Raw genomic sequence first — 17,800 nt, 5'->3', positions numbered from 1 at the left:
TTGGCTCCGAGAGGGATTGTCGAGGGGTCCTCTGGCCTTCAGCAGAGTCCCATGGGGAAGAGCAACCTCAAAGCAGCACTCAGTGGAAACAGTTGCCTCCCGGGCAGTCAGACCACTGCCCATCCAAGGTCAAACCAGGTGCTAATACTTAAGGTGGTATGGGGCGTGGGCGCTGGTGCCCTGCAGCTGGGTGAGAACTTTCCAGAGGGCCTGTGGGCAGCACGTATCTGCGTTGATTCGTCCGTGCTCAGACCTGTGGCTGCCGCGGTCCTGTCCGCTGACTCATTTAAGGACAGACTTGGGCGGGTGTGGCTGGGTGCCAGCTGCTGGGCTTCATTCTGGGATTCCTGTGGCTGGCAGCTACATGGGGCCAAAGCAAGCAGGGTCGGGCTGAGGAGCTGTGAGGGAACATGCACGTGACTGTCAGGCCACCGACCCCAGCACTGTTCCCAAAGACTTTGGAAAACAACCTTACTGCTTGGGGAGAACTAGCAGTGTCCACGTGTTGTGACTCCAAGTAGGAATGAAACATGTAGAAAAAAGATCAGAGGGACATATGCTGGTTGTCTGGTGGTAGTCAGATTATAGATAATTTCAATCTTCTTCCATAACGGTAAAAACTTTACATGTTATGTCTATAGTCACCCCTTCTCAGGTCACTGGGGTGAGTTTGGGACCCCCTGTGCCTTGTAGCTGAGGTCAAAGGGCTTGGAAGGCCGGGCCTTGCAGTTGCTCTCTTGCCCTGTTGCTGCTGGGGAGGACTGGCGTGGCGGGGGTGCATTTGTCTCTGGAATTGGCTGGCCAGTGCCCTCGGAGTGTGCCCACCCCCGGGTAGTGCTCCCAGTGTCCCCTCCAGAGTCCTTGTGCATACCCTCAGGAGCCTGGGTGTGCCAGGTAGGAAAGGTGCCCCAGGGTAGAGTAGGAGGAAGGGCCGCTGTGTGGTCTGGGGCCTGCTGCTTGTCTTGTCTGAACCTCATATTTCACCTGAGGGGAGGTTGAAGCAGATCTTGGCCTCACAGTGCAGGCTGACTGGTGGCCCTGCCACTAGCCCGGGTTTCCCATGTGCTTTCTAGACGACGCCTTCATCAACCCCCATCTGGCCAGGATCTTCGAGCGGGTGCGGCAGAGCGCTGACTTCATGCCACTGAAGCAGATGACGGTGAGGTGGGCGGGGGGTGCCTGCCTGGCAGCTTGGGAGCCTCTCAGGGTGGGAGAGGCGGTGAGGCTGCCTGTGCTCATGGCCCTTCCCTGGCCCCTCTGCAGAAAACTCTCAACAATGATCTGGGCCCCAACTGGAGGGACAAGCTCGAGTACTTTGAGGAACGTCCCTTTGCAGCCGCCTCCATTGGGCAGGTGCACTTGGCCCGCATGAAGGGTGGCCGTGAGGTGGCCATGAAGATTCAGGTGGGTGCCTCAGTGTGCATTAGATCCCATGGAAGTGGGTGCTGCAGATGGTGGGGCCAGGGCCCTGCTGTGGCACCTCTGCACCCCACACCCCTCAGCCTTGCAGGTTACTGGGTGCTCTAGAAGTTTTTGCTAAAGGAGTGAGTGTGGCTCAGGATGGTTGGGGACAGTGATTGCCTGCCTTTGGGGACCTAAGCTGAAGGGAAGGGGCTGAGTTGGTGGTGGTTCCTAGGGATGGGACAAGTAGAAGGTGGAGAACAGGGTTGCACTGGGTCATAGCTTGGTTAGTCCAAGGTGATGGGACTGGACATGGCTGGGAAGCTCAGGGGTGGTAGGGATATCGGCCTCAGGGACCTTCCCCATCTGCCTGGAATAGCTCCCCTTCTCTCCCATGCAGTACCCTGGTGTGGCCCAGAGCATCAACAGTGACGTCAACAACCTCATGACTGTGCTGAACATGAGCAACATGCTTCCAGAAGGTCTGAGGCAGGGTTGCTGGTTAAGGGTAGGAGTCGGGTGGCAGGTGCTTGGGCTAGGCTGTGGGGACTGGATGGGGACTTCCCTGCAGAGCCCTTCCCAATCCTGACACCCTCCTCCCTGGCCCAGGCCTGTTCCCTGAGCACCTGATCGATGTGCTGAGGCGTGAGCTGGCCTTGGAGTGTGACTACCAGCGGGAAGCCGCCTGTGCCAAGAAGTTTAGGTGCAGCTCCTTGCTGGGCCCCTTCCCTGTGGGCCCCTCTGGGAAGCACAGGGGGCTGCTCTGGGGATGGAGTTCCCTCCAGCTCTGAGAGTGGTTAGCTTTGGTTAGGACTGGGCCTGTGGCCACATCCTCCTCACAGAGATCAGGGTCTCTGTCTGTGTGGGGGTATTCTGGGAGGGTGGGGCTTCGGAGGGTCTAGGGCATGCGTGACCTCCTGCCCGTACCCAGGGAACTGCTGAAAGGCCACCCCTTCTTCTACGTGCCTGAGATCGTGGATGAGCTCTGCAGCCCCCATGTGCTGACCACAGAGCTGGTGTCCGGCTTCCCTCTGGACCAGGCTGAAGGGCTAAGCCAGGAGGTTCGGAACGAGGTGTGTCTTAGCCTGAGTTAGCAGACAGGGGGGGGGACTGAGCCATCCCTGCTCTGCTGGCTATTGACGTGTGAATGGAGGCCCCAGAGCCCCCAAGGTGTTCCCTGTGGATGGGTGACAGGAGGGCAGCTACCTCTCCTGCTGGGTGGTTCCATTATCTTGGGGTAGAAGGTGGGAGTTAGGAACTTCTCAGGCTGGACTCACAGGTCACCAGGCAGTTTGGTACTACTTGATGCAAGCCCCACACCCTGTCTCCAGATCTGCTACAACATACTGGTCCTGTGTCTGAGGGAGCTGTTCGAGTTCCACTTCATGCAGACAGACCCCAACTGGTCCAACTTCTTTTATGACCCTGAGCAGCACAAGGTGAGCCCCAGCCTTTGCCTTGCTTGGGGAACATCATCAGTGGGCAGGAGGCTCTGGGGTCTCAAGAGATGATCCTCCTCCCATCCCCAGCCAGGCAAACCTTCCTGTGTCTCCATCCGCAGGTGGCTCTTCTGGACTTCGGGGCAACACGGGAATATGACAGATCCTTCACTGACCTCTATATTCAGGTAAAGTTGGGAGAGGGGCCTGGCCTTGCCCCATGTTTTTCTGAGGCTAGGACCAGAGGTTGGGGCCTTGGAGGGAGAAGGAATGATTGGGCTTCTGCTTCCCATTTCAGATGATGGGGATCCCAGTGTGGCTCTTGAGGCCAGCAGCACAGGCTGTGGCCTCAAGGCCAGGGCTTTTGTGGAAGGAGAGTAGCAGGATGAACATGGGGTGTCCAGTTTTGGGCATTTGGCTCCCTGGGAGCTCATGAGCATCCTTTCTGTGTTTCTTCACAGATCATTAGGGCTGCTGCTGACAGGGACAGGGAGGCTGTGAAGCAGAAGTCCATAGAGATGAAGTTTCTCACAGGCTATGAAGTCAAGGTGAGTGGTGTTACTGGGGGCTCCATGGAACCTGCTCATGTGGGCACAGCTTCCTGTGGGGTGGATCTAGGTGGGGACATGGACTATTTTTTTCCTTTGAAGCAGAACCTTAGTATATAAAGGGATGAAAACATAGGGGACAGCTGCCCTCCAGGGTCTTCACAAGCTCTGAGCCTTGTTGGACACAGTCTTAAACTCAGGACTTGTGCTCTGCATGAACTTCTCAGGGCAGGCACTCAGAGACTGAGGGCAGTGACTCAGGTGGGAATGCAGGTTTCTGTGAGGGAAGCTGGGATGAGGCCCCGGCCCTTTAAATATGTTCCTTTACCCAGAAGCCACCCTGGGAGCAGCACTTTCCTCAGTGCTGGGAAAGGGGATAGAGATCCAAGTCTGGTCTTGGATTCATGCCTAGTAAGACTGTGACTTCAGCAAGTTAGTGTGGGTGACCCTTATTTCTTTTTTCTGAAAAGTGGAGCCATTTACCTCAAAAACCCTCAGTGGACAGCAGCTCCCATTTTCTTATTTGTGGTGCTTACCCTGCCCACCTTGGGTGGTCTGTGGGCTGTCCCTCTCTCATGCCCTGCTGGCAACTAGTTAGCGTCACATGTGCCCAGTGTGGGGGAGAGCAGAGGCCTGCACTAGGCAGGTGACCTCTGGCTATGTGCTGGGCTGTTGCTGGCAGGCTTATTCAGGCCCGTGGACTCTTCTTTCTGGTTAGAACGATTGTCTAAAATCTTTGAACTCAAATGCCTTTAGTCAGGGCTTATACTCCTTTTTCTGCCACAGACCCCACTACTCCCTTTGGTCTCACCTCAATCCCAGTTGACATTAATGGTTTCCCAGTCTCTGTGGGTCTGAGTTTATGCCTGTTAATCTAGTTAAAAACAACCAAAACCCTCAGTCTTGAATGCTGACAGCTTTGATAAGAACTCCATGCTAGGGCACTGTGGTAGGACCCCCAGGTCTGAGGGATCTTGAGGTTTATTCCTGTTTGCCTTTCTTGTCTTCCCCCAGGCCATGGAAGATGCCCATTTGGATGCCATCCTCATCCTAGGAGAGGCCTTTGCCTCTGATGAGCCCTTTGATTTTGGCACCCAGAGCACCACTGAGAAGATCCACAATCTGATCCCCATCATGCTGAAGCACCGCCTCGTTCCCCCACCTGAGGAGACCTACTCCCTGCACAGGAAGATGGGTGGCTCCTTCCTCATCTGCTCCAAGCTGAAGGCCCGCTTCTCTTGCAAAGCCATGTTTGAAGAGGCCTACAGCAACTACTGCAGGAGGCAGGCCGAGCAGCAGTAGCCAGCTGCTCTGTCATCAGCAGGTGGCCAGCAGATGTGGCTGTGCTGGTGCTCTGCTCGCTCCTCTGCCTGGAGGGAGGGAGTGGGGTGGGCTCTGAGTGGGAGAGGAGGGTGGAGAGCCCACAGTGCTCTAGTGGTTTCCACTGCTGGAGGAGTGGAGAAGTCCAGGAAGGAAAATGAGACCCCACTATTCCATCAGAACCTGCCTGTCATATATTCAGCCCCTGAAATAACTAGGAAAAAAGGCAGTTTTATTTTTTTCCCCTTTTTCTAAAGTGAATGTTAACCAGAAAAGAGGGGGTTCATACTTCCTTCAAATCCCTGCCACTTGAAACAAAATGAAAAATGGAAGCAGAGAAGCACTTTTGGATTTTGTGTGTGTTTCTAGATGAGATTTGTGTTTCTGCTGTTTTTGACTCCAGCCTGTGGTCTGGAGCTGGGAGAAATGCCACTCCGAACAGTGCCGGCGACTGTAGCCATGTCACCTGGGCCTGCTCTGGTTGGGACATCTGAATGTTTCCAGAGAACTGCTGCCACAAGGGGAGAGCCAGGAGCAGCAGAGGGAGAGAGGCCTGCTGTACCCACTAGGGCCTGAGAGGAGATGCACTGCTGCCACCCACGCACCAAAAGGGTCAGCATAAGCTGTTTTTTTTTTGTACAAATCTTGTTATCAAATTTCAGTTCAATTAAAAAGAAGTGCTTGTGAAAAGTCTTTGAGGACTGGACCATTTTCTCTGTGCTTTGAGAACTGGGGGGAATGATGGGGGTCCCCCATCTTTCATCACCATGGTGATCCTTTCCCTTTCCAGGGTGCTCAGATCAGTGTGCCTCTGGGCCTGCACACCTGTTTCCAGCTAAGGCCCTGGGCACCTGCACCAGGAGGGCTCACCACATTCAGGGCTAAGGGGAGGTGGTGCCCCGCCCCCACAACCATCCCTGAAGCCACTGTGCACTGCCATGCTGGCAGCTGTGGAAAGATACATACCTACCTACAGGGCTGGTGCCAGGTCAAATCACAGCAAAACCTGCTTTAGAGATGGTACAGTTGAGGGACACTCCTGAAAAGTGGCTTCTCCTGGGGGAAATTTGGGATTGACAAGTACTGGACATGCTGGGCTCCAGGACAGGATAAAGAGGTCGGGCTGGTCCCTAGAAGGCCTTCCAATATCACCAGCACCCAGTGGCACCAGCCAGTCCCACGAGTGCTCATCCTCTTAAAAGGTACAAGTTTTTCTTCAGCGCCTCCACAGACCTGGGGCAACCACCATGCAGGGTTCATAGAAGGTCCCCAGCTGGTCCCAGTTTGGTACAGTCTCCTCACTGCAATAACCTGAACAAATAATGCAAGAGTGTGCAGAGGAAGAAGGGGGAAAATAACAAGTATTTGTTTCTCCAAGAACAACTAAGCAGAACTGCCAGGAGAAAAGGTTTTTTTTTTCTTTTTTTTTAAAAGAGAGAGTGAGAGAGAATTCTTTAATTTTAATTTTCAGCAGACACAACATGTTTGTTTGTGGTGCTGAGGATGGAAACCGGGCCGCATGCATGCCAGGCGAGCGCGCTACCGCTTGAGCCACATCCCCAGCCCAGGAGAAAAGGGTTTTGAAAGGGAAATGAAGTAGTTCTTTGCATCCCAAGTCTGAGAGCCAGCTGAAAACTATAAGATTCTTGGTTAAGATGACAGTGAAAATCACTAAACTGTAGATAATAATCCTGATCCCTGAGCAATGTCTGCTCTGCACCTGGGCACACACTTGTTTTTCTTTTATACCTATTGTGATTTTTTTCAGTATCGACACCAAATGATTCTCCCTGTTCCTGTATTTACACTGAAAGACTCTTTGTATCCCTAACATCCAGTGAAGGGCTGCCCACTGTAACAACTCAAAAAGTATGTTACTGTTGGTGGTGGTGGTTAACACCAGAATACTAAGCCATAGGCAAACATTCTAAGTATGTCCATGTACTAACTCCTGGCACATTTTAGAGGAAAATACTAAGATTTGGGTTCAGTGACTTGCTGAACATCAGGCACCAAGTGGTGGAACCAGGATTTGGAATAAGACAGTCTGGTCTTACAGCCCATGTTAAGTCCACTCTAAACCAAGGTCTGGCAAACTACAATTCATGGGCCAAGTATGGCCCACTGCATTATTGAAGATTATTGGAACTCAGACACTTTGTTCATTATAGCGTCATTTCCGTACTACACTAGCAGAGTTGCTGCAACAAAGACTATACGTAGCCCACAAAGCCAAAAGTATTGACTGTCCCTTTACAGAAAGTCTGCTAACCCCTGTTCTGCTGCCCCTAAAGCACAGCATACATTGTAAGAAGCCAACTTATCAATAACATGTCAATTACACGGGAAACGGAAACAGGGAGGGTTCTCAAGAGTAATGGTTTAGTTGCGGCCAGTTTCAGCTTTCTTTTAGGACAAGCCCCAGCCTTTCCTGTGTGTCCTTAAACTGTTCTAACTTACCCAAAGCATGAGCACCCACTCTTGTCCTCTGTGGTTGCTGATTCTCTGCAGCAAGCAGACATGAAATGTAGCTGCTGGCACATTTACACGATCAAGGCCACCACTCAAGCCACCTGCAGGGAGCTTAGCTTTGCAGATGTAGATGGAAGCAACAATATCCAGGAAGTTTTGACTAGAAGAGGGGAGGTGAAAGTTTCAAGGGAAATGAACATTATTCTTATCAGATATAAAAGGACAACTTAGAAAGTTCCAGATTAAACCATGGGGACAAAGTAACCCCATGTCCTTGGAGTGTAAGGAAGAAGTATGGACAAGTGACTAACAGAAAGCAGAGGCAAGTGAGACATCAAGAATCAGGCAGCTTTTTTCTGTTCCTCAGACTTTAAAATGGGTAAAAAAAAAAAAAAAAAAAAAAAGATAAATACTTCAATTGTAACAGTTCCCTGTTTTATTGCAGTACATCAAAGTCTGGTTAATATTAAGTGATACCAACATAAAATATTCGTGAGAAGTCTTTTGTTAACATTTTTGACTATCCCACCTTAAATATTTCTGTGCAAAAGAACCCACATCATTGTTTGGTAGCAGATAATCTCTTATAAAGTTCCCTAAGACATTGGGGGCATAAAAACAAACAAAAGAAGTGATGAGGTGAAAGCAATATCTTTTCCCCTTCCATACACACATATCAGTCAGCATTATATTCTAAACAAAAATGATTACACCTAGGCCATGCAAAACTGTACAATAATATTACAATGAGGAAAAAAACCCTAAAAATTTATAAAATAAATGATATTATCCTATCAAATAAAAAGGCAGGTCATTTTGCTTTCATGAGACATCAAGGTTGATTCGTGGTGGTCAGTCCGCTCTGCAAATGCAGTGGTGGCCTCTTGTGTAATGGTCGTTCTTGGGGTGGTAGAGAAGCAGTTGGCCTGTTGCTGGTGCTGGCGGAAGACAGTGCTCCCCTGAAGCAGGGCCCTCCTTATCCAGCAGGACTCAACAAAGAACTCTGGATTTGAGGAACAATGAAGGTCATAACAAGGAAAGAGGCTTTCAATGAAATGCCATGAAGCTTATCTAATTCAGGGGCTGGGCTTGGGAGAGGTGAGGAAGGAAGTGCCCAATTAATTCCCTGTTGTGCCCAATGGACTTGGGCTATAGCAAAGCATGACTTACAGCAGGAGCGTCAGGCTGCTCCGAGTGTCTCTCTGTCTGGAGTGGGTGGTGGCCTCTGCCAGGCCCACTGAATTGGGAGACTAGTATGTGGTCACTGCCAAGGCTGGCGAATGGCCCTGGGTGTTGGGTCATCTGTCCACCCCCACTCTGGCATTTCCTTAATGATGCCTGAGATTCCAAACGAACCAATTGCTCTTTCTTAGATAGATGTGGCCACTAAATAACATAACATGATGCTAATCATATGGAAGGAGAGGGAGGCTGAGAGTCAGTGGGGAACGAGATTGTTGCTGTAAACATAACAGGAATTTCATATTCTCCCCTGAAGCCTGGATACAAGAATTGGCTGGAAAATCAAATAGATGGGCCCTTTTTAGTTGTATCTCATAGCCTTAAAGTTGTGCTCCCTGGGAAAGAATGTAAGTCGCTAAGTGTAGGTGTAATAGGTATACATGTGTGTGTGTGTATTTTAATTATGAAAGAAGTGAAATCTACTTAAGCAATCATTTCACGAGGAAGGCTTTTGTTTTTGGCAAAAGAAATATATATGTATATGTAAAATTTTGCACACCCAAAAAGCACAGGACAAGATTTGCCAGAACTTAAGGATAAGTAACACACTGGCTGGACATGGATAGCACCAAACACCAACATGTAGACACTATGCAGAAATGCCTCTGAATGCATTGTTTTCTATGGAGAAATTAATTTGTTGCCATACACATTTCTAAGATGTCCTGCATGAAAAAAGGACGATTTCAGATAGCAACAAAATACCTTTCCTGTGATCTTTGTTAATGGATACCTCTGAATGATCTTTGTTTTTCATTTCCTGGAGCCTGTTTCTGGTCTTTTCAGATCATTCTTCTCAGAAGCTTCATATTTAAGGGTGGGATAAGCATACCAGGATGATCATTATCTTGGGAAAATCTCCCCCAAAACTACTACTCCCCTGGCAAAGAACCACTCCACTCAAAGTCCTGACTTTTGAGTCTAAGCATATTTGGGACTCCTCTCTCATGGTGCGAGACAATTTATGATTACAGTGGGAAATTCACAGCGCTGTGGTGCAAGCCACTGGTTACCATGAATCAGCTGCCCATCAGTCTGGCAGCTGAGATGAGTTTGTCTTTGGGGGCACTCACTCACTCATTTGCCCTGCTGGGAGGCTAAGGAGTAGTAGGACTGATGGTAGTGGAACCTAAAGTTCAGGTAGGTTTTGATTCTAAAAGCATCCTTTGAAAAATAAGCACATATAGGCAACAAAAACTCACAATTAGTTGTCAAAGCTACAAACTAATTGTTTAGTGAGGGTGAGAAGAGGTGGGGAGCTGGTGGTCACAATTGGCTGGCTAGTTGATTCCTTTTCATGCAAAGTGTCAAGTTTAAGCAGCTACCAGAGTAGTACATAATGGCAATGACCACATTTGGGGTCTGACCCTTGATAATTAGATGAACAGAAGCATTTTTGAGATACTTCTTTTTCCAAAAGCAAAAATATTTGGAAGATTAGAACTAAAGCAGTGATTTATGCCCATTCAAAATAAAATAGAACGTTTCAGTATCAAAGCAATTGTTTTAAGCACTTCAATCTAATCCCCCCAACGGATCCCTTCTTTCATTTAATATCAGTAGCCCTTTCTCCATAAAGTAGTGTGCACATAGAAACAGCACGGCCTGGGCAGCAGGCTGTGGCAGGTTGGCCCAGGTTCTGCTGATGAAAAGTGCCAGGTACCTGTGCTGAGATGGCCACGGCACCCCCAAGTGGCAACTGTAGAATTTTCTTCATTTTAGCTGAATTTTATAGGGAGGAGAAAATTGTTTCTATTTCTCCCAGAAACCTGTGTGAAAAGTAAAAGTGAGGCAGATTTTCTTTGCTTCCATGAGCTATTTTTATTTTTATCTCTTTCTCTACTCATATACTTAAGTGGTGAAATTACTGTGTAGAACTAAATTCTTCTGGTTCTTCATTTCATTTCCTAGTGGCAAGTACAACAGCAGGAATTAAAAAAGAAATGTAACAAAATAACATAGCAACTGAGGGAGAATTCAGTGGAAAGGCCTGCGGGGCCAGCTTCCTGCCTGCATACTGGCTTCCTCACTTATTCTTGCCTACACAGGAGAAAGAGTATTTGGTTGAGGTTGAGCAAGTCCTTGCTTTTGAGGTTTCATATTATCTGTAAGTCTTTTTTTCCCAGGACTCTGTTACCCACCCTCAACAAGTCTCCTCCTTCGAAAGCCATTTCCATACCTGGGCCAGACCACCTCACCATACCCTTATAGGAGGAACTGGATTTGCCCAGTAACACAGCACTTCTATGAACTTTTTATGGACTTTCAAAACCCTTGAAATTCCTGTGCCCTTCCAGATGGAAGGAATCACATGGTAACAGAATCATATTACTACATTCATCTGCAGCAGATAGCAAAATATAGTAAGAAGTGAGAAGTGTGGTTCACACTATTGCTAGAAAAAGAAGTGTTTTGGGTAGAGGTTTTTTTTTTTTTTTTTGAAACTGAGTGGCTTTAAATGTTAAAACACTGGTGCCCAGGTTGTACTATAAACCAACAAAGCCAGAATCTCCAAATGTTCCCTAGAAGCTCCCAAGGTGGCCACAGCCTGTCACTGGTCTTGAGGACAGGGCACCACAAGGATGGGGATTTCTTCCACTCTCCCTCCACAAATGTCAGCTTGAGGCCTTTCTACCCTGTACTTGACTTAGCTGGGAAACAGACAAAAAACAACACATTGCTTTAAATTAAATGATCTCTTTCTCTCATATATGCATCCATCTTTCATTGAATACAAGATGCTTCTTTTGACTATGTACATTCAGTATTTAACTTCTACATTTATGTATTTATTTAAACTCTGTATTGTAGTAAAATATGCATTGTTTTAATCTGTGAGGATTTCCTGGCAACAACTGGACTGACACTGGCTTGCTCAGCAACCTTTCCAAGGACACCGTCCCTCCGGCGTGCAGAATCCCATGTACTATCTGAGGCTACATTGAGGAGCTATTGTGAAAATGAGATCTGTCTAATCTTACTCTTATCACTTATATTTGTGTAGTCTACTGCAGCTACCTTTTGGGAAGGGGTGAAATGTTACTGAAAGCAACTCTAAGTGTACGGAATGAATCGACATTGACCTCAGCTGCTTGCCGAAGCCTGCCTGTTGTGGCTGTTAGGTAAGGGAGAATGATCTGCCAGGTGTGTCTTCAGAACTGCTGAGTCCCTACCCTGCTACTGCTGCCAGCTCCTGGTGGATTCCAGGCTGAGGTGGAGGGAGGAGATGCAAGTGAGGGAAGAGGCAGTAGGGGGTGCTGGGGTGAGGGCCACCCTGGGCTCACGGGTCCCAGCTCCCACGGTCGGTGCTCTCCAGAGAGAGGCTCTTGGTCTTTCGGGGTGAAACTGGGCTTGGGGGGCTGCTCAGGTTGGAACTGTTGGAAGCTGTGGAATGCCTTGGAGAATCAGAGTCCTATAAGGATCAAAGTAAAGAAAAGTAAATGGATAGATCTGGAGACTATCATGCTAAATTAAAATAAGCCAATCCCAAAAAACCAAAGGTCAAATGTCCTGTCTGATATATGAATGCTAAGACACAACAAGGGTGAGGGGAATAGAAAAGACAGTGGGAATGAACAGGATATAATTTTCGTATGTTCATATATGAGTAACACCAGTGAAACTCATCAAACAAACTCAAGAATGGGATCCTAATTAGAATGTTATACACTCTACTGTCATGAATATCGAAAAAGAAATATAGGCATTTTCATTCAAAAGTCATTAGAAGTGAATAGATCTAGGAAAACTGCAGTTTGCAGCTTAAGCGATGGGCTCTGCTGGCCGTGGCTAGGAGTGAATGCTGGCCCCTACTGCAGCGAAGGCCAGGCTCAAAGTGGTAGGATTAATTGGGTACATGCACTCGTTCTTTGATACACAATGGCCCCAACTCCCATCTCTAGGTGTAGCATACACTCATGCTCCACTCACCTCTCCGTCATAATCCCTTGCTGGGGCATCGCTTCCTTGGTCCATACCTCCAGAAGACAAAGAGCCCTCTGATGGGGAAGGCATGGGCTGCCGCTTTGAATTGTAGCTTCCTCCAGAGAATTCCCTCTTCAATGCGCTGCCATTCTGTGCAGATGACCCTGTAGGACACCATTCCGGAAAAACGTTACATATGTAGAAAAGGGCAATTGAAAGGGTACTATAGAAGCCATCCTTCCAGAGCCTCCGAGTCATCCTCCCTTGATGGCCAGTAAGTCCAACAGTGGTACCTTGGCCTGGAGCTCAACCCCAAAGGACAGCAATCTAACATGGTTGTTCCTGTCACACTTTAGTGAGGACTTCTGGTGAACAGGTAGCATTCTCCAGGTTATGCCATGAGCTCAATAACAATTCCCATGGAAGCCTACAGGTCCCTAACCACTTGATGCTGCCTCATCTTTCCCAACCTCTGGGACTCCCTTGACATCTTGCATAATTCTCTTCCATAGAATATATGCAATCAATAGTATTAATCCTGTGCTCCCTGTTCTCTTAACAGATGAGACATCTTTGCCTCTCCTGGGTCTTTCTAGGATGTGGCACATAGCAGGCTCAGAACAGACATGCTGAACAAGAAAACCAGGGAGAACTATTCCTAGACAAAGACTGTCATCTAACATAGGATAGCACTTGTAGAAAACTATTTTTTTGGTACTAGGGATTGAACCCAGGGATACTTAACCACTGAGCCACATTTCCAGGCCTTTTTATGTTTTATTTTGAGACAGGGTCTCACTAAGTTGCTTAGGATTAGGGCCTTCCTCAGTTGATAAGGCTGGCTTTGAACTTGTGCTCCTCATGCCTCAGCCTCCCAAGCTGCTGGGAATATAGGCATACACTAACACGCCCATCAAGAACTCTCATTTTTAAAAAAACAAACCAAACAGAAACATAAAAGTAGGGCAGGATATCTGAGATATCAAAATGAGGTTGAGTTTCTTCAAAATTATACTCTATTTGATCTTGGAGTTGGGGTATGTAATGAAGACAAACTGTAGTCACAGGAAGGAAAGACAAGAAAACAATCTTTAGAAATTTGGGGATTACTGTTATATCTAAAGCTCTTAACATTCTCTGTATTCTATAGTTTTTGCTTAAAAATGTTTTATCTTGCTGAGCTTGACTATTAGAACCATTGGTCAAAAAAAGACTGTTGAAGTTTTAGTGCAAATGTAAGATATAGATTGTGACTGACTTTTTGCTGATTTAACATCTCTTTTCAGATTAAAAATTCATTAAAACTGCCAATGAGTGACCATTTAAAACAGTTATTTAATGACCACCAAACTTCAGAAGAGTCCATGGAACAGAGCCTGCCTGGTGCACTCTCCTTGCCAACTCCCCTCAGGCCTCCTCCTTTCCTGCTTCCCTCCTAAGCCCTTTGGTGGGGACTTCAGAGACAGGCTTGCATTTCTTGATGTAACTGACTTCTTCCAGGGGCCACCAACACTGATTGTAAACTGTAGGTTATATTATGACACTTTAAAAATATTCATGTCTGGGTCTGTCCCAGATCAATTAAACTGAGTAGAACTTCTAATTAAACTTTTAAAAGCTTCCCTGATGATCCAAGACCACATCTCAGACTGGGAATCACTGACTCACTCTCACTCCCTCACACACTTTCCTTTTCACCCAGCTCCTAGACACCCTGTTACTACAAGGGCACAGGTTTTCATTTGGTGGTTTGCTTCTTTGGAAATGTACTCTTCAGTTTTTGATGTTTTTGTTTTATCTTTTATTTCCTCAGAGTATAACCTAAATGAAGGCATTTTTAAATTTTTTTCTTCCAATTCCATACCTAGCTGAGTGCTCAATTTAACAAAAATTATAATATATAAAAAATCTTGTTTTTGTCATTCTAAATAGAAAATCCAAACTGCTAGAGAATTTTATGGCTCTCTTCACTAATTGTATGACCTCAAGTGAGTTGTTTTACCTGTTTTTATATATTAATTTTTTAGTTGTAGGTGGACATAATATCTTTATTTCATTTTTATGTGGTGCTTGCTTAGGTTTGAACCCAGTGCCTCACATGTGCTAGGTGAGCACTCTACCACTGAGCCACAACCCTAGCCCCTTGTTTTACCTTTTCTGAGTCTCAATTTTCTTCACTTGTAAGAAAGAAAATAAATCCTATCTGTGGGAACAAGTGGGTGCTTACTCCATGGAGAACACGATGCATGCCAGGTGCCTTCTATTTCCTGGAGACCACTTACATAAGAGAGAACTTCAGCCCACCTCTGTCATTTGTATGTATTTATTTTACTTTTAAGCTTTGTGAATTTTTCAAAGGAAGGTTACATTTACTTACTGTTAATCTTAAAAAGCAAGCAAGCAAACAAACAAACAAACAAATAAACCAGGTTGTTTTAATAGCAAAAGGGGCCCGGGCCTGGAAATCATGGTCCTGGCCTCTATGCTAGAGTTTGATGACAATTCTGGGGGTGGGACAGGGGCTTGGCCCTGAATTTCCTGGGAATGAGAGACATCCAAATTCTGCATGACCTCTGGGAAACTCCAAGAGGCTCCTCTGTGAGCCTGCCACAGATGGATACGTCTTAATCCTTGGGGAGTCTGGGATAAGTCACAGTAGAAACCACTGTTGAAGTCTGGCTGCACCTCAGGAAGCCTTGCTGGGCTTGGCTGTGGAAGACCCTGTGCTTCCTGTTAAGATTAATAACAGAATTCCCCTGTATCTTCTTGTCTCTCTCTGGGCTGGCTGTCCTGGAAATGTTTTATACAAGCTGGGCTATTCCTGAAACCAGTAGGAGGTACTCTAAATAGCAGATGCCCCTTTGAGATTCCCAAGATAACCTTTCTTCCCATGTCCAAAAATAATTTAGGACAGGGATTACAAAAAGGCTGAGCTTGATTAAAGCATTAGAAAATGACCGGATGTAAGGCCAACTCCAGTCTGCAGTTTGCATATTGTCAACAGTGATGTGGGACCCTCACTAAATCCTTCTAAGGATATCTCTGTGTTATAAATCCTATCTTTACAGGCAATTCCACAAATTCAAAAGCAGTGAAACATCAAAAGTTTTTTTGTTAAGTCTGATGCAAACCCATGTGATGGCAAAACTTCACCTGAACTGACTGGTGGCTAACTGTAGGCTTTATTATAAAGACTACATTTTATTATATAGTTATAGTGTGAATAATTATGATTTTTGCTATATAACCCTTAGTGTGTTTGTGAGTAGTGTCCCAGATCTTGTCAGGAATGTAACACAAGGGAGATTTCTCAGGCTGCCCTCTAAGCCAATGCAATGCTATTGGGTAAATGCACATCTGAGAAAGTTACAGGCTCTCTGGGCTGGAGTGTGGCTCACAGTAGAGCACTCGCCTACCACGTGCGAGGCCCTGGGTTCGATCCTCAGCACCGCATAAAAATAAACAAACAAACAAAAAAAGGAATTGTGTACAAAAAAAAAAAAAGTTAAAGGCTAGCAACCCTAGGGCCAAGATTGATCTTCCCCAAACCAGAAGCTACAGTGATCATTTCACAGTCCATAACCTTACTGCTTAGGTCCAGAAACTACTAAAGAGCACAATGAACCTAGTAAGATCTGTACACTCCTCCTGTTCTAATGTGAGCAGTAGTTAGCATCCTTGTATACTTTTGCTCAGACAGATGACATTTTTTCTTAGATACAATTTCCTTTCCTCATCCATCAAAAAGTTGTTTTTGAATAATAGGTGAACTTAAGTCCACCATGGAGACAGATTTCTTTCTCTTTATGTTCCCTTAGCTCAGGATTCTGTATAAAGGTATAGAAGAGAGATGCTGCAGGTCAGGGTAGAGTGGAAAAAAGACAAACTAGCTTAACCTGGTGGCTTATGCCCATAATCTCAGCAACACAGGAGACTAAGGCAAAAGAATTGCAAGTTCAAGGCTGGTCTCTACAACCTAGTGAGATCTTTTCTCAAAATAAAAACCAAAAAAGGGCTGGGGATGCAACTCAGTAGTAGAGCATCCCAGGATTCAATCCCCAGTACCACCCCCATACACACAGACTGATAAGAAAATCTGTGAGCCACTTGAAAGAAAGTACTAGGTTGTACATGATTCTTACCCTACCAGGTTAACAATAATTGGTATCTTAAAGATGTTTATTAGATGATGTTTTCTTGCTTTCATGAAAAAAGGGTATATTCTTTAATCTATTTCCAGACTACATTTAGTTAATAAAACATACTAATCTTTTCCCTATGCAGTGATCTTTGTACATCCTGACCCAGCCCCCTTCAAACCTTGCTAGTGGGAGTCACTGGTATCATCCTATGGCTACCGCAGGAATCTGGGGGCCATCTTTACTATTATTTCTCCTTTACTTTCTCACAACTTAATCATCATCAAGTCTTATTGCTTCTACCTCTGAAAATGTGTCTGGAAAATTCATTTCTTTCTCTTCATTCTCTGTTCTCTAAAACAGCAGAACTCTAAAATTGCTCGGATTCCACGTGGACTACTCTAAGAACCTGCTATCTGGTTGCTGGTTTCCACTCTTGCCTGCTTTGAATCCCTTCTCCTCTTGGTAATCAGAGTCACTGTTCGAAATGTAAACTACATGAAGTTTCTTCCATACTTATAATTCTCCAAAGGCTTCTCATTTCATTTTGTAAGTTAAGATAAAACATTTCTTACCACAGTCTCCAAGGCTGCCAATCTGGCATTTGTCCATTTCTCTCCTCCTCTATTTTTGTCACTCCCCATACTACCATATAGCTGCACTGGCCTTTTTTTTCAGTAATTAACATTACTTAAACATGACCCAGCTTTAGCAAGTGATGTGATTTTTCCTAATTATCCTAAGTATGAATTCCTCCCTGATAGCTATACCTTGTTACTCTCTATTACTGTGCCTTTTATTTTCTGCAGAGTTACCACCGTAATTTGTAGTCCTATTTGTCTGTCTCCCAGATGGCCTGCACATTCTAGAAGGACTCCAGGACTATTTTTTTTAACAACTGCATTTGTGCCTACTAAGCATTAAGTAATGTCTCAGGATCTGAGACATTGTTACAACTGTAGAACACACTGGGCATGAGAAAGTGAAGAGCATGTCACTTGTGGTAATTATAGGACAGGAGGCAGCCCAAAAGCTACCTGGCCATAGAGCATTTGCCCATAGCCTGATCCACTTACTTGCTGACAGGCCGCTGCTAGCACTCATGGACCGACCTGGCTCAGGGCGGGATTTGGTGATTGATGGAATACTGACTGAGCCACTGAATACTGTTCGGCTTTCCTGAGGACGAGGGTTCTGAAAATAAAACAAAGGTATATTCTTCAGCCAGAAAGAAACATTTTCTGCAGAAATGTATACTTTTCAATATAGTTATCAAGAAATAAAAATATCTTGACCAGAATGATATAGAGTAAGA

General features: G+C 46.0%; 2 protein-coding genes across 18 annotated transcripts in view; one reads left to right on the top strand and one right to left on the bottom strand.

The window, feature by feature from the left end:
* COQ8A (coenzyme Q8A) overlaps positions 1–5,401 on the top strand; it is a 35,952-nt gene extending 30,551 nt beyond the window's left edge. For all 4 annotated transcript variants that reach the window (XM_081298085.1, XM_081298082.1, XM_081298083.1 and 1 more), the window contains 9 exons: positions 1,074–1,159; positions 1,264–1,404; positions 1,802–1,883; positions 2,011–2,104; positions 2,333–2,474; positions 2,733–2,840; positions 2,963–3,028; positions 3,302–3,388; positions 4,403–5,401. In XM_081298085.1, the coding sequence (XP_081154211.1) occupies positions 1,074–1,159; positions 1,264–1,404; positions 1,802–1,883; positions 2,011–2,104; positions 2,333–2,474; positions 2,733–2,840; positions 2,963–3,028; positions 3,302–3,388; positions 4,403–4,690 (1,094 nt within the window). In that variant the 3' untranslated portion in view covers positions 4,691–5,401. The remainder of the gene's footprint in view (positions 1–1,073; positions 1,160–1,263; positions 1,405–1,801; positions 1,884–2,010; positions 2,105–2,332; positions 2,475–2,732; positions 2,841–2,962; positions 3,029–3,301; positions 3,389–4,402) is intronic.
* A 2,198-nt stretch (positions 5,402–7,599) lies between these two features.
* Positions 7,600–17,800, bottom strand: part of CDC42BPA (CDC42 binding protein kinase alpha) — a 327,214-nt gene continuing 317,013 nt past the window's right edge. For 12 of the 14 annotated variants that reach the window (XM_081297456.1, XM_081297457.1, XM_081297452.1 and 9 more), the window contains 3 exons: positions 17,562–17,679; positions 12,353–12,510; positions 10,229–11,834 (listed from right to left, as the gene is read on the bottom strand). In XM_081297456.1, the coding sequence (XP_081153582.1) occupies positions 11,703–11,834; positions 12,353–12,510; positions 17,562–17,679 (408 nt within the window). In that variant the 3' untranslated portion in view covers positions 10,229–11,702. Of the gene's footprint in view, positions 8,184–10,228; positions 11,835–12,352; positions 12,511–17,561; positions 17,680–17,800 lie in introns of those variants that run through there. The other 2 variants (XR_014022435.1, XM_081297453.1) reach the window with 2 other exon arrangements.

This window comes from Spermophilus citellus (assembly GCF_964194105.1).
Source record: "Spermophilus citellus genome assembly, chromosome: 6".
In the NCBI taxonomy this organism is placed as follows: Eukaryota; Metazoa; Chordata; class Mammalia; order Rodentia; family Sciuridae; genus Spermophilus; species Spermophilus citellus.
Note: the sequence above shows the minus strand (reverse complement) of the source record. Positions and strands in the feature narration are given on the sequence as shown.